We start from the raw sequence: 15716 nt of genomic DNA on the forward strand, positions 1-15716 counted from the left end.
TTTTCTTAAAAAACAATACACTTAATTAGAGGTTTGAGCGTAATGCCATTCAACACTTAGAAATATTTAAATTAATTACAAAATAGAGAATTTATTTACAGCAAGGAAGGTAATCGTCGTTAGAAAAAGAAGGGTTTTTTAATGCCTCTGTAAAATGGTGATCTATAATTCAAAGAACCTAATCTGTTCGGCGGTAGACCGTTCAGTTTCCTTTCCTCTTGCACTCTGAGAATAGCTCTAGCATGAGGAATGTCGTTGTAGAAGAGTTCACCACGACCGTAGATGTAATTCACAGCTCTTCTAGCATCCAGGCCTGTTAGAAGCAAAGGATCTGGATACGCTGAAAAAGTAAAACAATATTTGTTATTTCAATGATGAATTAAGAGAATTAGATGTACAATGGAACCTAGCTTAACAAACACCTCGTATAACGAGCGTTTTGCTTAACGAGCAAGATAAATTGTAAGAAAAATTACTTCAAAATAGAACGCATTATCGCATATTACATTAGTTTATATGGGGAAAATTGTTTTACTATACGAGTAAAAATGCGGAAATTTTTGAACGTTAAGCGAGGTTCCACTGTATTTTGGTATAACTTTTTTTCAATAATGTTTAAGTATAATTGTTTTTTTTTTTCTTAATATAGTAATAAAAATATTTCAAATCGATATTTATAGATTATGCTAATAATATAGTTTACAATTTGCAAGATGATCTTTAAAGTAAATAAAAGCAATTTAATGACTGTGAATTACAATCTTAATACAAATATCATTAGCTAGAAATTATTATGCAAATATTTTCAAGCATGACAAGTGTGTGTAATTACAGTGCTAACGATTTATGAGCATATCAAAAGCAGGAGTCTACCTAAGCCGTTAGAGAAATCTGGCGTGTGATGAGTTTCGCCTCCATTAAAGTATCCATTCAAAGAGACGTCAAGGAAATTGTCACTGCCATAAGGAAATAGATTCTCGGCCCAAATTTCCCTCGTCTCCTCCAAGAATTCGACCGGAAGAGTGAAGCTCCTCGCATTTCTATTCTGCTGCGGGCGATTCGAGCCTGCATTCCCGCCCTGTTTGCCCTTATTGCTGTTGTTATTGACGAACTTAACGTACTGGTAACTGGTAGAGGTGGATGCCCAACTTCCGGCAAACAGCATCCCTAAGAGAACCACGTAAATCTGTAACTGTGATGAAAACAAAATTAACATGAAAGTAGAGGAAGAGCATTAACAAAGAAAAGAAAACATTTAATTAAGATCCGCTAATTAAGATCGCGCGAGTTACGCAATTCAGGACGACTTCCAAGTGCAAGTAAAAGTGCGGGCTTATTATCTCCGGGCCAACGCGGAATTGTCATGACGATTTCCATAGACTTGCGTAACGCTGAGTGAAAAAAAAACATGCAGCATCCGAGGCGTTAATTATAATCGAATTCAGAAGCAAACGTAACATTTCCATTGATTGTTTTCAGATTTTTTGTTGTAATCTCCTTACGTCACGTTATTAACATCACACGCTTTATACGAATTTTACAGACACACTTGATTATTAATGGAGATACTTGAATAGCGCAATCATGTAATTCGATTTCTGCCAATAACTAACGCGATATTATAGGTAAAGTCTTGATTTCACATTCAACTTAAATTCGTTTTGAATGAAATATAGGTTAACGATTTCTGTTTTACCATTAACATTACGATTTTTAAATTTAACATAAAAATAATCATTTGTTGCTTCAATAATAATAATAGTAATGACTTTATAATTCAAGATAAAGTTATTGTTTATAAATTGAAATATTTCAATTCAATTCTTATATCAAAAACGTTGGATGATTAATAATGTGAGGATAATGAAAATATCCCAAAGGAAATTATAGGAAAAGCTTAGTATTGTGTATAAATTAAGTAATTATAACTAATTTGAGTTTTTCATGTACAAGAAAAAAAATTCCCGACAAATTATTTCATAATTCAATGTTAACAATAGATAACAATAGACAAGCAAATATGTAATAAAATTAATAATAAAATCATTGGTTATTAATAATTATGTAGGATGGGAGAAGCAAGTGAAGATCCTTGAGCTGTTTGCTTATTGACTAATTAAATAAATTATTTCTTTTCGGTAGAACATGGAGAATTCGAAAGCATTTGCAATTACAAATTTAGCGTCTCCGCGTTTAATTTATTAATAAAAAATACAATGGTTTACTATTTCGATATAACGAGTGGTATTGCGAAAGGGAAGATTTATTCTCCGAGTGAAGGGAGTAGAGCGTTTTCAGTTTCATCACTAATATTCAACCTTGCGCAATACATTTTTTTTTTCGTTAAACTAAACAAAAAAAATGTAGGTAAATCAGACCATGTTTTGAGCCGTTGATTTGTATGCAAATATTATTCAAATTTTATTGCGTCGTCTTTACTTGCTCTTTAAATGATTTAATGTGCTGTTTCATCAAAAAAAATTGTTACAAATACATAACTTTAAGTGGAATCTAAATGTTTAAAATCTTAGAAAAAAAATGTTTTATAATTCCTTGACTAACTCATAAATTTGCTCTTTAAAATATTTAATGTATTATTCTTATAAAAAAAATATGTTTAAAATAGTTACAAATAGTTCAATGGAAAAAATAAACTTGAAACTAGTTCTAAGTGTTTCAAATTTCCAAAAAAATATGTTTCAAAGTTCTGATTTTATAAATATTTAATTCACGCAAAACATGAATACATAATTTTTAATTCATTTACTACATTTTTGTTTTATTGATTTTTGTGTTTAATTACTTTAGTAGTATCTTCTCTTATTTTTACTTCATTTTTTAATAACAATTAGCAAAAATATTTATGTTCATGTAGATTTTGAACTTTTGTTTTTCATTGTACATTTTGAGTTGTTTTCGTTTAGTAAATACATCTTATCAACATTTTATTTGCATTTATATGAATATATAAACATTTGTTATTGTAAATATTTTTAAACAATTATAATTCTTTTATGAATGAATGATTTCAGTTTCAAAAGAGCAGAGGTTCCCAATATAAAGGACATGACCCATAGAGGTCGCAAAATAGCTTCCTAGCAGTTAGGTGGCAAAACAATTACAAATAAATGCTGGCTCGCGTTGCAAAAAGGTTGAGAAACGCCCTTGTACTGTAAAACTGCATAACAAAGTATATAGTGTTAATTATATGTAATTTCTTACGATTTTTAATAGAATATGTATAAAATGTGTATTAAAAGGATAATTCTTTATACAGAGGAACCTCGCTTAACGAGCATAATCCATTCCAAAATTTCCGGATTTTTACTCTTTACGACTATAGTGAAACAGATTACCCCATATAAACTAATGTAAAAGACGATTATGCGTTTCATAATATATGTACACAAGTTTTGAAAATGATGTAGCAGGCGAATAATCAGGAACTTTTCTTCCAATCGGCGAATCATTTTTCTTACAATTCATTTTGCTCGTTAAGCGAAATGCTCGTTGTGCGAGGATTAACGGCGAGGTTCCACTGTATTTGAATTAATAACTAGAAATATTACTTACTAAGAACACTATTTTTTTTAAATATATTCATAAAATTGTAACACTTACAAATCTTAAATTTTATGAGAAATATATATATAATTAGTAAAATTGTTGTAATTATATTCAATATTACATTTGTTTCGTTTTGTTGAATGATTTTCAGGATGTGTTAAATCTATAGATACTTATAGACATATAATGGATGTCTTCACTATTTGTGTGTGTCTAAGTTACATACCTGGATATTTTGCACTATATATCTAATGTATTTCTTAGTTAATATTGGCTATGGCTTTGTCCTCATTTGTAAAGATGACATAAGCCAATTTGGTTTCGTTGACTTTAATACATAATTTCCTAATACTCAAGTTATTTCTCAAGTTAATTTGCAGTTTATGTAAGATTATTATATTATCATAAGGTATTAAGACGAAGTTATTTAAAATTGTAAGTAGATTTATTTAGAATATAAATAAGACAACGTTTATGAATATAACAATACATTATGAGACTTATAATCTTGATTTAAACCAGCGTTTCTCAATGTTTGTGCCACGCGACCCATATTTGTTTGTAATTGTACTTCGATTCAATTACATATTTCACAAGTTTACTCTTTGATATACTGATATGGCGACAGTATAAAGTTTTATATTAATAAAATTAATCAAAAATTCCATAATTTAAGCTTTTGAAAAGCCAGAAATACCTAAATTTCTAGACCCAAGTTGAATCAGACAACTTCGTCAACCGAATCAACATCGGATGATACGGATTCAAGATAAACAACTTCAAATTCATCCCTTTCCTGGATATTTTCTAGAAAATTATAATAATGCCCCACTAGGCAAGTCCCACCGCCCCTGAAATAGATAATAAGAAAGTTTTTACCTTTCATTTATAAAGTATTACTATGAGTGATGATTACATTCCATTAGTGTTGTCTTTAATCAGATAAGACATTGTGTGCGAACGCGGCAACGCTCTTTTGTTGTATAACGTAAATCAGATTAATATGATGAAAATTTGATAAAAATCTAAACAATATAAATCGGCACATTGTTGCTTCGCATTATATAATTCCGCACTTACAGTCTGCAAGCTGCGTAATAAATGGATGAGTTGCAATTTGCGAAAAAGTCGCGGATGCAAATGCAATCGTTCGAATCGACAATGTCCACAATTTGGTAATAAACACAATCGAAAGTAGCACATCAATCCATTAAATTTCCAAAATGCAAATAAATTAAAATAGAAACCGAATTTTTAATGATAAATAATTCATACTTGAGTAGAAATTATGATTTTCGCGTCGCGTCAAACTGGATCGTATCAGTTTTTGGCTGCTCAATGGTAACCTGATTTCTGTAACGCGCAAAAAAAAACTTGACGATTTTCGTATGCCGAATGCACTCTGAGCAAAACGAATTGCAAATTATAATTTCAACAAAACAGAACAAACAAAAAAGATTAAATGAAACAAATACATATTCTCAGAGAATAAACATACCGATGCATAATATTGCTTCGTACACTTTCACGAAACACTTCCTACTCTAAGCAGGCTCCTCTTCCCAGGAACAGAACCGTATTCAATTTTAAATTGCAGCTATTTTGTATACAATATTGTTATGTCAGGCAATTTAATGGAGGAATAAATCAGAAATTGAAAGGAAACTAATTTTACTTTGTATGTATGTTGTTGTGTCATTGAAATTGTTAAAAATAGACATGTTACATTGTAACATGATAGATAATCTTGTAACAGTTACATGTTTAATCTGGATATATTGAATACATCTTCGATCAGTGCGGATTCACTATAATATGGTTTCAATATTTTAATTGAGCAAAATAAATTCTAAAAAAATAGTACACTAAATTACATTAATGAACGACGTTTTTTTCATTATAAAGTTTATAGCGTTTTATTTATATTTCTCGATTAGTCGGGTTTCAAACAGTCCGAGCTACCGGAAACGGTTACCCGCACTATTCGAGGTATTGCATTATATTATTTACACTTCAATTAAAGAAATCTTAGAGTTTGTTATGCGATAACTAGGAAATGCTAAAAGAAAATAATTTGAAAATATTTCTATGATTATAGAAATATAAGTTTTCTATAGAAAACTCTAAAAAAATATTACTAATTAAAAAATTCAATCAAAAACATTTTACTTAATCTATACACTGTTAAAAACCGGACTTTAACACCGCATAAAGATAAACAGCACAAAAAGAAACTTGAATGTATAAAGTGGAAATACAATCATTATAAAGATTTAAGTATTCAAGAAAACTTAAACCATAACTTCCACAATTGCAATTACATAATGTACTAAAGTACAAGTAATTTAATGTTACTGATGATGTAATAAATTGTTTAATATTGATATTATTGCTTTTAATACATATAAAATAAATTAGAATTTGATATTTGCAATGAAATTGCAATAATTTTCACATTTGTCATATATTATACTAAATCTGTACTTACTAATACAGTGGAACCTAGCTTAACGAGCAAAATGAATTGTAAGAAAAATGACTCGCTTAAAGAGCGACGCTTCACATAACGAGTGACGATGAGAAGAGAAGTCCCGGATTGCGCGCCTGCTACATCATTTATAGTAAAAATCCGTTTTGACTTTGTAAAATTTACTTCATCTTTTCCTTTTTTTACTATTGAAAACAATCGGTTTCTTATTAAGTTCATGCAGTATATATAATAACATAATATTTAATGTAGCCTAATCAAATACGACCCATATTATAATTATCACTAAATGTAGAAAGTGTTTCCAACAAGTGTTAAATCCTCTCAATGGAAATTTGATGTTTATATTGTAGTTAAAGTTAATAACTATATTATTGCTTTTAAATATATAATCTGCAGAATAATTCTCTGTGTATCTTTAGAATGCAACGATTATTATAATACGTATAATCAATATTGATATTCATGAAAAATAGATAGAGCATAAAATAACACGTTATCAAAGGTTCCAAGTTCTTTTCCATATAATTTATCGTGAAAGTAAATGAATAAAATCGATTTATAATCAGTTGAATTTCGCAATACGGATCTGCGATTCCGGTGAGTGTAAAGAAAACCACGTCTCTTTGACCTTTCACTCGATTTGAACTAATTGTCAGAACATCCAGACAGTCCATAATACAGCAGACAATCGTTATTCGTCGGCGCTTTTTTTAAATTCTTATTCAATAAAGCCAAATGAGCAGGTTTCACATCAGTTATGAAACGGAAAAGGAATGATATTAATGACTGAAAAGAAGGCAGAAGGTTACCATATATGATCCTATTGTGTAGGTTAAAGAGAATGCATTAAGAACGACGACAACAACAACAAAAATAATAAAGTAAGTTGAATACATGTCTGCAGTTATTCATCGAAAGAGCCTTCATCTGGTTTAAGTAGAGCGAGCGCTTTTATTTTCATCTTATATTCATTTATTTTTTTTGTGAGCAATCTCGTGCAAGGTCTCAATTTGCATCCGCGTAGAATCCGCGAAATTCTCGTAAAACATTTGCAAAAAAAATATAAATAATATATTTTTGTCCGTCGCTAAATTTGCATGACAAAAGCTTTTAACATTGAGCAAGTGAATTTCTAAACGGAATTACCAACTTTGGAAGATGCGAGGTTTCCACAATCTTGCGAAACGCTTTACGTTCGCTCATATGCATTACATTTTTTTTCACTTCTCGTTCTTCCTTTATTTATTTGCTACAACTCTGATGTATTTCCATCAGGATTTCATCAGACTTCAATAATCGATTTATTGTGTTCTTGTTGCTATTTTTTTTAATATATACAGGCTCGAGGATTGTGAGTTGTGACTTAAAGCGGCTTCGATCTTAATTGTGGCTGGATTTCCGCGTTGCGAAAGCTAACTGAGAGAGAAAGAAAAATAGAGATAATCTAGTGAATTATCCGGTAGGAATGCGTTTCCCAATCTAATAACAATAAATTATTGGAACACTTGTGTATTTCCCCTGCACACATCATTACCCTTTACGATCTATAATTACAAAATACTTATTAATCACAGGAAATCGATGCTCAAGGTGATTTAATTAGTATCATTATTTTTTTCTTCGATAGAACCTTATGATCTTGAAGAAAGTGGCGTTTCACTATCACTCATCCTTTAGCAATTTTCAAGGAAATTGTTATTATTAAATAGGTACTTTTTTACGATTGTTTAGTGGTTTCAAGGATCGTGCCTTTTACCGAGTTAGTAGAGCAATCAAGAAATTTATGTTGGTGCATTCGAGATTGATTTCTGGGTGCTGATATTTGCAAAAAATACATATATATGTATGTCCTGAATTGCATTAATCGTCTCATGGAAACAAGTTCAGTTTATGTGGAGCAACACTCGGTTTTAATCGCCTCTCGTTCAATATACAATCAATACTTCGAACTAATCTGCAATCATAAATACATATAAATCTTATTTATTTCCTAATAATCGTTTAATTGCAGTTCCAAATTACAATTATAGCTTTATCTCTTACATATATTTCAACTGCATTCTTTATAGATTAGTTGGTTTACTATTATTGGGTTCAGTTTGTGATCAAATTAATATTATTTGTATTTTTTTTCGAAAAACTTGATATCATAAATATTTATGCATACGTTTTAAGATTAGAAAACACTAATTTATATCATAAACTTAATACAACAATACTTCGCATAGTACGGATAAATGGTTCCGCTAATAATTGAGAAATAAAGGGCGAAAACCAATAATTTATGAAGAAAAAAATAAAATTTTTAAATCGGAATATAGAGAATCAGGACAGTTCGAAGCCATACTATGCGAAGTATTGCTGTAACTGTATATTATGTTTTTATAAATTAGACGAAAAACACAAAACAAATTTTTCCAGTAATATTACGAAGTTATAAAATCTAGTTCAATCAATGTTCAATGCTTTTAATATCATTTAAACACCGTTTGAAATCTTTGGTAGCAAATTCTTTAATTTCTTCCACGCATCTTCTTCTGCATTCAAAAAATTTCATAGATAATTTCTTGTCTAAATTCTGGAACGGTTTGGAACGGAAACTCAAAGAAACGCGTTATTTTGCGCTCTTCGTCATACCTGATGCGTTGGGAACGATTGGAAGACCTTAACGAGGTGGTCGGCGAATAATTCCGCCTTATCCCTATTCCTTCTTGCTCAAGTGCCATCTGGTTTGCGAATTGGTGGTACACTCTGCTTAGGTTGTTAGGCTCTTGAGGTAGTCTTGTAGAGCTTCGTTCTTCTGGTTTTCCAATGCATACTTCTGTTTTTTTGTCAATCTATTCAGAAGATTTTCGTTCGACGGATCGTGAATCCATTGGAAGATCTGAGAAGTTATTTTCTTCTTCTAGATATATTTTCTTTAATATTACGGACTTCGTATCAAATCTTTGTTATCAGAAGTAATGTTAATCGAGGTATAAAAGTATTAATTAGACACCAAATAACATAATTTTATTTAATTTATTAAATTGAAAATGAACTATAGAGCTTCATTTGCTCAATCAATTTTATGATTAAATAAAGTAATTTATTGACAAATTTTTTGCACAATCTGATTCAAGTTCCGTTTCGTTATTAGCTTTTTGCAAGGTTACAAATAAATCATCGTCTTACATAACTATATATTTGGTGGGAACTCATCTCTGAAGAAAAGTGTATTCATGTTGGATCACTCGATGGCGTAGGTTGTTATCCCTTTTACATTTTTTCATTGACATTTCGAATTGCGTGACATACCGTTTTATTTTTCGTTCATCTATATTTGATAAAATTACTCATTCAGCCTATTTTTGGTTATTACTTTCTTACTTACTTAAGGTCAGTCAGATAATCTGAAAATATGATAATCCCATTTATTTGGTATACTAATGTAATAACGTGATAGATAATTTATAAAAAAATATTGCAACGTTATAAGTATTGCATAAATAAAGTATTAATGACAGCTTACCAAAGTTAAGCAACGTCTGTTGTGGATAACCACGTCTGTTGGGTGACCAATAAAAAGCGATTCAACTAGATTTACCAGAAATGTATCACTATTAAACTGTAAATATGTTTTTTATTTGTATATTAATTTATATTATGATTAGTACTTAGATTGTCTAAGTTTCGAAATCACAACATTTGTATAACATTTTGTGATTTGACGTGGTTTTTCTGAATTCATACTTGAAAATTTAAAAATTACTAGATGACAAAAAAAATACAGCACATAATTTCTTAACAAATACCAATATTATTTCAATAAATCCTACCAGTTGTGGAATTTAAAATTTATAGACTATTGTGCTTTCACAAGACCTTATTTCTAAAATCATATATTTATTCAATTGTATTTTGATATATTATATATATTATAAATTTGGTTAACAAATTAACTGCGTGGATTGAAAGATTTATCTTCATTTGTCGTAATATGCAGCAGTTATTGCAAGAAAAATAATAACCAGACAACTTGACACTATAAAAAAATGCTTAATTAATTTATTTTATGCTGACTTAATAACGTGTACAATTTCATTGAAGAAATTGTTGCTGCAGACAAGAAAGCCTTCGCAATTAAATACGTTTCCCTTTTGGAAATACCAAACAAATTAACCTGAGGCTAATTTCCCCGAACAATTGCGTAAAGTTCAGATCATCGCAAACTCTTACATGAAGTAGCACTCTGCTCTCTAGTAATAAACTGAACTAATTAGTGGTCGACTAATGAGAAAAAAAAGTTTGAAGAAAAAAATGAGTGTGTAAATAATGAGCACAATTCAATTACATTCAGGTCGTCATTTGAATTCGTTTTTGGCTAATCTGTTACAAGTAGATCAGTTAAAGTACATCTGCATAGGAGGTAATATTAGGTTTCGCAAGAAGTTGGTCGCATTTAATTTAAATTGCGAGACAAAAAGTAGTTTGATATTTATTTTGTGCTTGTTGACTAATCCTTGATAAGTGCATTAAAAAAGTAACTGAACATACTTGATTCCTTTTTCGACGCCCATGACAATGATATTTAAATGTTTTGAAACTCTATTGCGGATATGACACATTGCATTTCCAATTTCTCAGTTTCCATCCTTTATTTAGTTTTTTTTTTAATATTACATGTTTGCATTGAGTGTAAAGTTCTTATGTGATCTAATAGTTTAAATGTCAATTTTGATAGGTGCATTTGACTCAGAGTGGTTCATTGCATAAAACGACATTAATCTTGCACGGTGATGTCATATGATCTGTTGAAATAGAGATAAGTAATTGGTCAGGATAGAAAAACGTGCCATCATGGTCTTAAGAATGAAATAATTGATTGCGTTTTTCTTCAGATTTCAGTTCGATTAGCATAAATATACGATTCTGACGATAGCCACGTTTACCTACTTTTTACCAAATTGTTTTCTTTTTTATCCCTCAAAATCATGTATCACGTTCAAGTTTTTGGACTCGCATAGAAATGTCAATAAAACAACTTACGGTGAAGTAGTTAAACCTTACACAATATTAATAGACTACAATACAAATTGTGAAACTCAAATTTTCTTTAAAATCATTCTCTGTTCAAATTGTTCGTTGATGCAAAAGATATATTATTGTACAACAAATTTACAAATTTAAAAATAGATTTTCTTATAGATGAATGAAAAAGATCAGTAACAGTTTTAAAAATTTCATAAGATTTTTACCTTAAAAGTCAATATCGTGCCAAACATAATTATTGTGGTGCCGAAAGAAAGACAATGTGAATTACCAAAGAATTTGATTTAAAATTTCCATTATTTGTAGATTTTTAATGAAATTCTAAGACAAAAATTCCAATTTGAAGTGATCAGAATTGATACAATACATCGTCGGGAAATTGGTTCCGTTAATATTCCGGACTGTTTGAAACCGGACTATCAGAGGACTTTAACACTACACAAAAAGTGACTGAACTCTATACAAGAATAACAAACAATCATTTATGTATAATAATAATAATTTTGTGTACTAGTTTTTTTATAATTTATTTGTATTTTCTCCAATTAAAATTTAGTTTCTTTTAAAATTGATGTATTGTACATATACTTTATTATAATTGAATCTATTTGTTTGCGTTCAAATGCATTTCATGCATATTTATGTATATTTGTTGTGGTTCTATTTTTCTATAGCTTCGTAATCCGATCCGATGTGAATAAATTTTAAGATCATCGAGAGTTTCACCAAATTTGCACATGTTTTCTTCAAAATGCACACGCCTTCTGCATTATATCTATCCAAAATATATCTTTTATCGATACTTTGAACTTTTAACCTTTTTTCTATATGTGTTTTTATATTATTTATTAACATTTTATGTAATCACCTAAAGGTTTAAATAAACATTAAATATTATGTAATTTTATTTATAGTTTTAAGACTTGCTAGTTGTCTCCACACTACAAATAACCACTCATTTAAATTAAATTGACTATGCAATTTTTGTCCATAAATATTTAAGCTATTGATAAAGTAATCAAAAAAACTAAATTATGTTTAAATTATTACCAAATTTTGAATTGTTGTTCAAAAGGAAAAGTTCTCTAATTTATAATCTCTTTTTTATTTAATAATTCAAACTTTTGAATGTTTTGAAATTATTAAATAAAATCAACTAAAAATATGATTTATTGCCATTTTTTTTAAATTAAACTAACGAAATATTTCTTTGAATTATTTATATAAATTCAAATGAAATGCGGAATGATTTATAATGATTATTATTTCAAAGGAGGTGAAAAAGCGAAAAAAGAACTATTACAAATTTAAAGAAATTAATTAAGGCTAATTACAGTGAGTGATTATATTAAGAAAGTATGAAGGTTTATTAGATTTCGCAATTGCAAAAATTTTAGAAGAGATAAATAGCAAATTTATTATATAATAAGTAAAAACAATATTTTGTAATAATAAACACATTCTCGATTCGCAGCGAAACGAAGATCGCGTATACAAACAGAAATATACAAATTCGCTAAACTCGTAGCCTTCACGACAAATTAAATAAAATTAATTGACGATCAATTTTATACATAAATGAATACTTCCAATGCGATTTAAAGAGGTTGTGCATGATGTAATAACATCTATAATCCGATGCAAGAGGTTAATGCATAGTGTAAACATGAGCATCGAAGTAGGCATAAATAATAAAATTATGAATGAGAACTGTACATAATACATACACGATGGAAATCAATACACCGGATTATCTAGTTTACAGTAGCAACAAGCAAGAATTGGATAAAAAAATCTTACCATTATTATAATGTGAATATTTTATTTAAAAACAAAAGTCCAAAATGTGGTCGTCAACTTTTCGCGCAATTTGCATGCACCTATGGTAACGAGTTTGAGTATCGCACTGAGCCGCTGAAGAATCGCGAAGAGAGTGAAGAGACTCCTCCTTTGATCCCAAATTAAAGCACACCGGTCACAGTTATAGAAGGAGAAATGGGTTTCAAGGTGCAAATAGATGCAGAATCGACCGGATTAATGTGCGCGTTTCAATCACTATATCCTCATACATAGACAGTTTTTTTTTCTTTTAATTTATTCTTCAAATAAGGTCGCAAATTGATCCCCTTGATATTTAAATGAACTCGAGCTCGGAATTTATTGCGAGTTCATTCATCAAAAGTATTTTGCAACTGCAATGCACGCAAATCCTCCTGATCAAGTTTTGATTCGTGCATCAATACTTCTTCGTAATATATCTAATTACATCAGAACAATAAGCTATAATTAATTGCTCTTTTTTTTACTTCTTATTCGATGATTCAGTTCTACCAAAATTTATATCTTTTCATGTTTGTTGACCTTCATTTCGTTAACGTCCCCTTTTCTATGATCTCATTTTATTTGATATATATTTTATGTTTTTATATTGTTGTTCTGCGATAGTCCGGTTTGAAAATTTCAGAATGAACTAAATTTTAATTGAGTATAATAAACACACAAATATCTATTTTTTTTCTTTCTTTACACAGACAAGTCTCATTGTTATACAGTTTATTTTTAATGTTCTCAATTAGTCCGGTTTTAATGAGACATTGGCGATTACTCGCACTATAAGAGTTATTACTGTGGTTTTATGTCTTCTTAATTTAATAAATTATCCCTAAAGCGTTGAATTAATAATATTTATTGCAAAGTTATACAAAATTGTCGTTTTTTTTTTCTACAGCTTCGTAATCCGATTCGATGTGAATAAACTTGAAGATCATCGAAAGTTTCAACAAATTCACATATTTTTATTCAAAATGCACACAGTTTTATAACCATCTGCATTATATTCTTTGAGAAAATTCAGTTTGAAAATTTGAGAACAAACTACATTTTAATTGAGTAAAATAAAAATATTACACACTATTATTACATATGTGATCGTTTTTCCTTCTACACACAAGTCTCATTGTTGTACAGTTTATTTTTACGCAGTCTTAATGTCCTCAATTAGTCCGGTTTTAAAGAGACATTGGCGATTACTCGCACTATAAGAGGTATTGCTGTAGTTTTAAGTCTTCTTAATTTAATAAATTGCCCCTAAAGTGTTTAATTATTAATAATATATATTACAAACTTATATAAAATGTAGAAATTTAAAAAAATACATAAGGATAATTAACATTATTTTAACTATTGTAACGTATAGAGTCATTAAAGTATTAACAGAAACAGATTTAATTTAATTAATCTACAATCTAATTTATTATTATTACAATGAAATAATTCAAAATTTAAATTCTATCAAATCTATTACAAAATTTTGAATTGTATTGAACAAGGATATCCTACTGATCCAGATTAGATCCGTGCGATACATCATCACAAATTCGAATTACTTATTCGTAACAAATCCAATTACAACAGAACAATGTCTATAATTAGTTGCTCAATTTTTTTCTTGTTGTTCGTCTTAAGTGCACGAACTCGAACGCAACTCTGTTCTTGTACAAATGGATTGTTGTTCTTTTTTTTTCTTAATGGGAAAAAAAGAGTGCAACCTTCTTGCTTGTTTTTTTTTCGTGTGCGAAGCGAATGTTTATTGGGTCGATTAAGTAATTTTGCGGAGATGATTCCGCAGTGAAAGTGCTCTTATTGCTCCGAAATTTTTCGTACTCTTTTGATGATTCGCGTTCTGACCAAACACTTTCATTTTTGTTTTCTTATAATTCATTTTAAATCATCATCAAGTCCGTACTGGAATAACAACTTTTCATTTGGGAATTACATTTGTTTACTTAAATTAACAAATTGCGTAACTCATACTTGATAGTAATAATAACCTTTAAAATTTTTAAATTAAACCATAAAAATAAATGTTCAATGAATTGAAAATAATCACAAAAAGTTAACGTTTAAATTCACTCATTTTATTTAATTAAATACTCATTGACTACAGTCATTGTAATGATTAATGTATTGTTTTACATTTTTCTATGTAATTTTATGGTTGTTGTTATTATTAATTCTACTTTTAACGTAAATGTTTATATCTTTGTTTATTTGATTAGTAAATGATAAGTGAAAAAAATCAAAAGTACAAGTCTACACAAGTATATAGACAGAAGTTTTCGTATTCATTACAATTAAACTAATGTGAGTAAAATTTATATGTTGTGATATTCACAGAATTTGGTATACTTAAATATTTTCAATGACATTTTACACTAAAATGTTTTTTTTTACTATAATCAATATAGTCAATTAAGTCATTATTTCTAAACTTTCTACGTAATAGTATATTTTTGCAATTATTATGTAATGAGATTAGTGCTGTGTCATCTATAAAGAATGTAAAACACAATAATAGAGTACACTTACATCTCAATTTTATACCTAGTACAAAAAAGAGCTCCTGTTGGAACTTTGGAAGTTCTTTGTTGAATATTTCAATAATGGTTTTTAAAAAGTAATTGATATAATTATTCGTAAACTGTGTTGCCTACATGATGTTCTTTCCAATCTTCCTAAGTTTAGGAACTACTTTAAACTGTAATAATTTTCATTAAACATTGATCATCATATTGCGTAATTATTATATTTTTTAATCATAGATTATTTCTTTATTTTACAAATTTTA

At 28.9% G+C, this 15716-nt stretch overlaps 1 protein-coding gene across 3 annotated transcripts in view; it reads right to left on the minus strand.

Annotated features, from left to right (window-relative positions):
* LOC108565166 overlaps window positions 1-15716 on the minus strand; it is a 19031-nt gene continuing 3315 nt past the window's right edge. The window contains exons 1-3 of one of the 3 annotated variants that reach the window (XM_017924476.1): window positions 12890-13148; window positions 874-1192; window positions 1-340 (exon numbers count right to left, since the gene is read on the minus strand). In XM_017924476.1, coding sequence (XP_017779965.1) covers window positions 120-340; window positions 874-1192; window positions 12890-12892 — 543 coding nt within the window. In that variant the 5' untranslated portion in view covers window positions 12893-13148 and the 3' untranslated portion in view covers window positions 1-119. Of the gene's footprint in view, window positions 341-873; window positions 1193-5065; window positions 5128-12889; window positions 13149-15716 lie in introns of those variants that run through there. The other 2 variants (XM_017924478.1, XM_017924479.1) reach the window with 2 other exon arrangements.

Source organism: Nicrophorus vespilloides, unplaced genomic scaffold (genome assembly GCF_001412225.1).
Source record: "Nicrophorus vespilloides isolate i.1.1-1 unplaced genomic scaffold, Nicve_v1.0, whole genome shotgun sequence".
NCBI classification, from domain to species: domain Eukaryota; kingdom Metazoa; phylum Arthropoda; class Insecta; order Coleoptera; family Silphidae; genus Nicrophorus; species Nicrophorus vespilloides.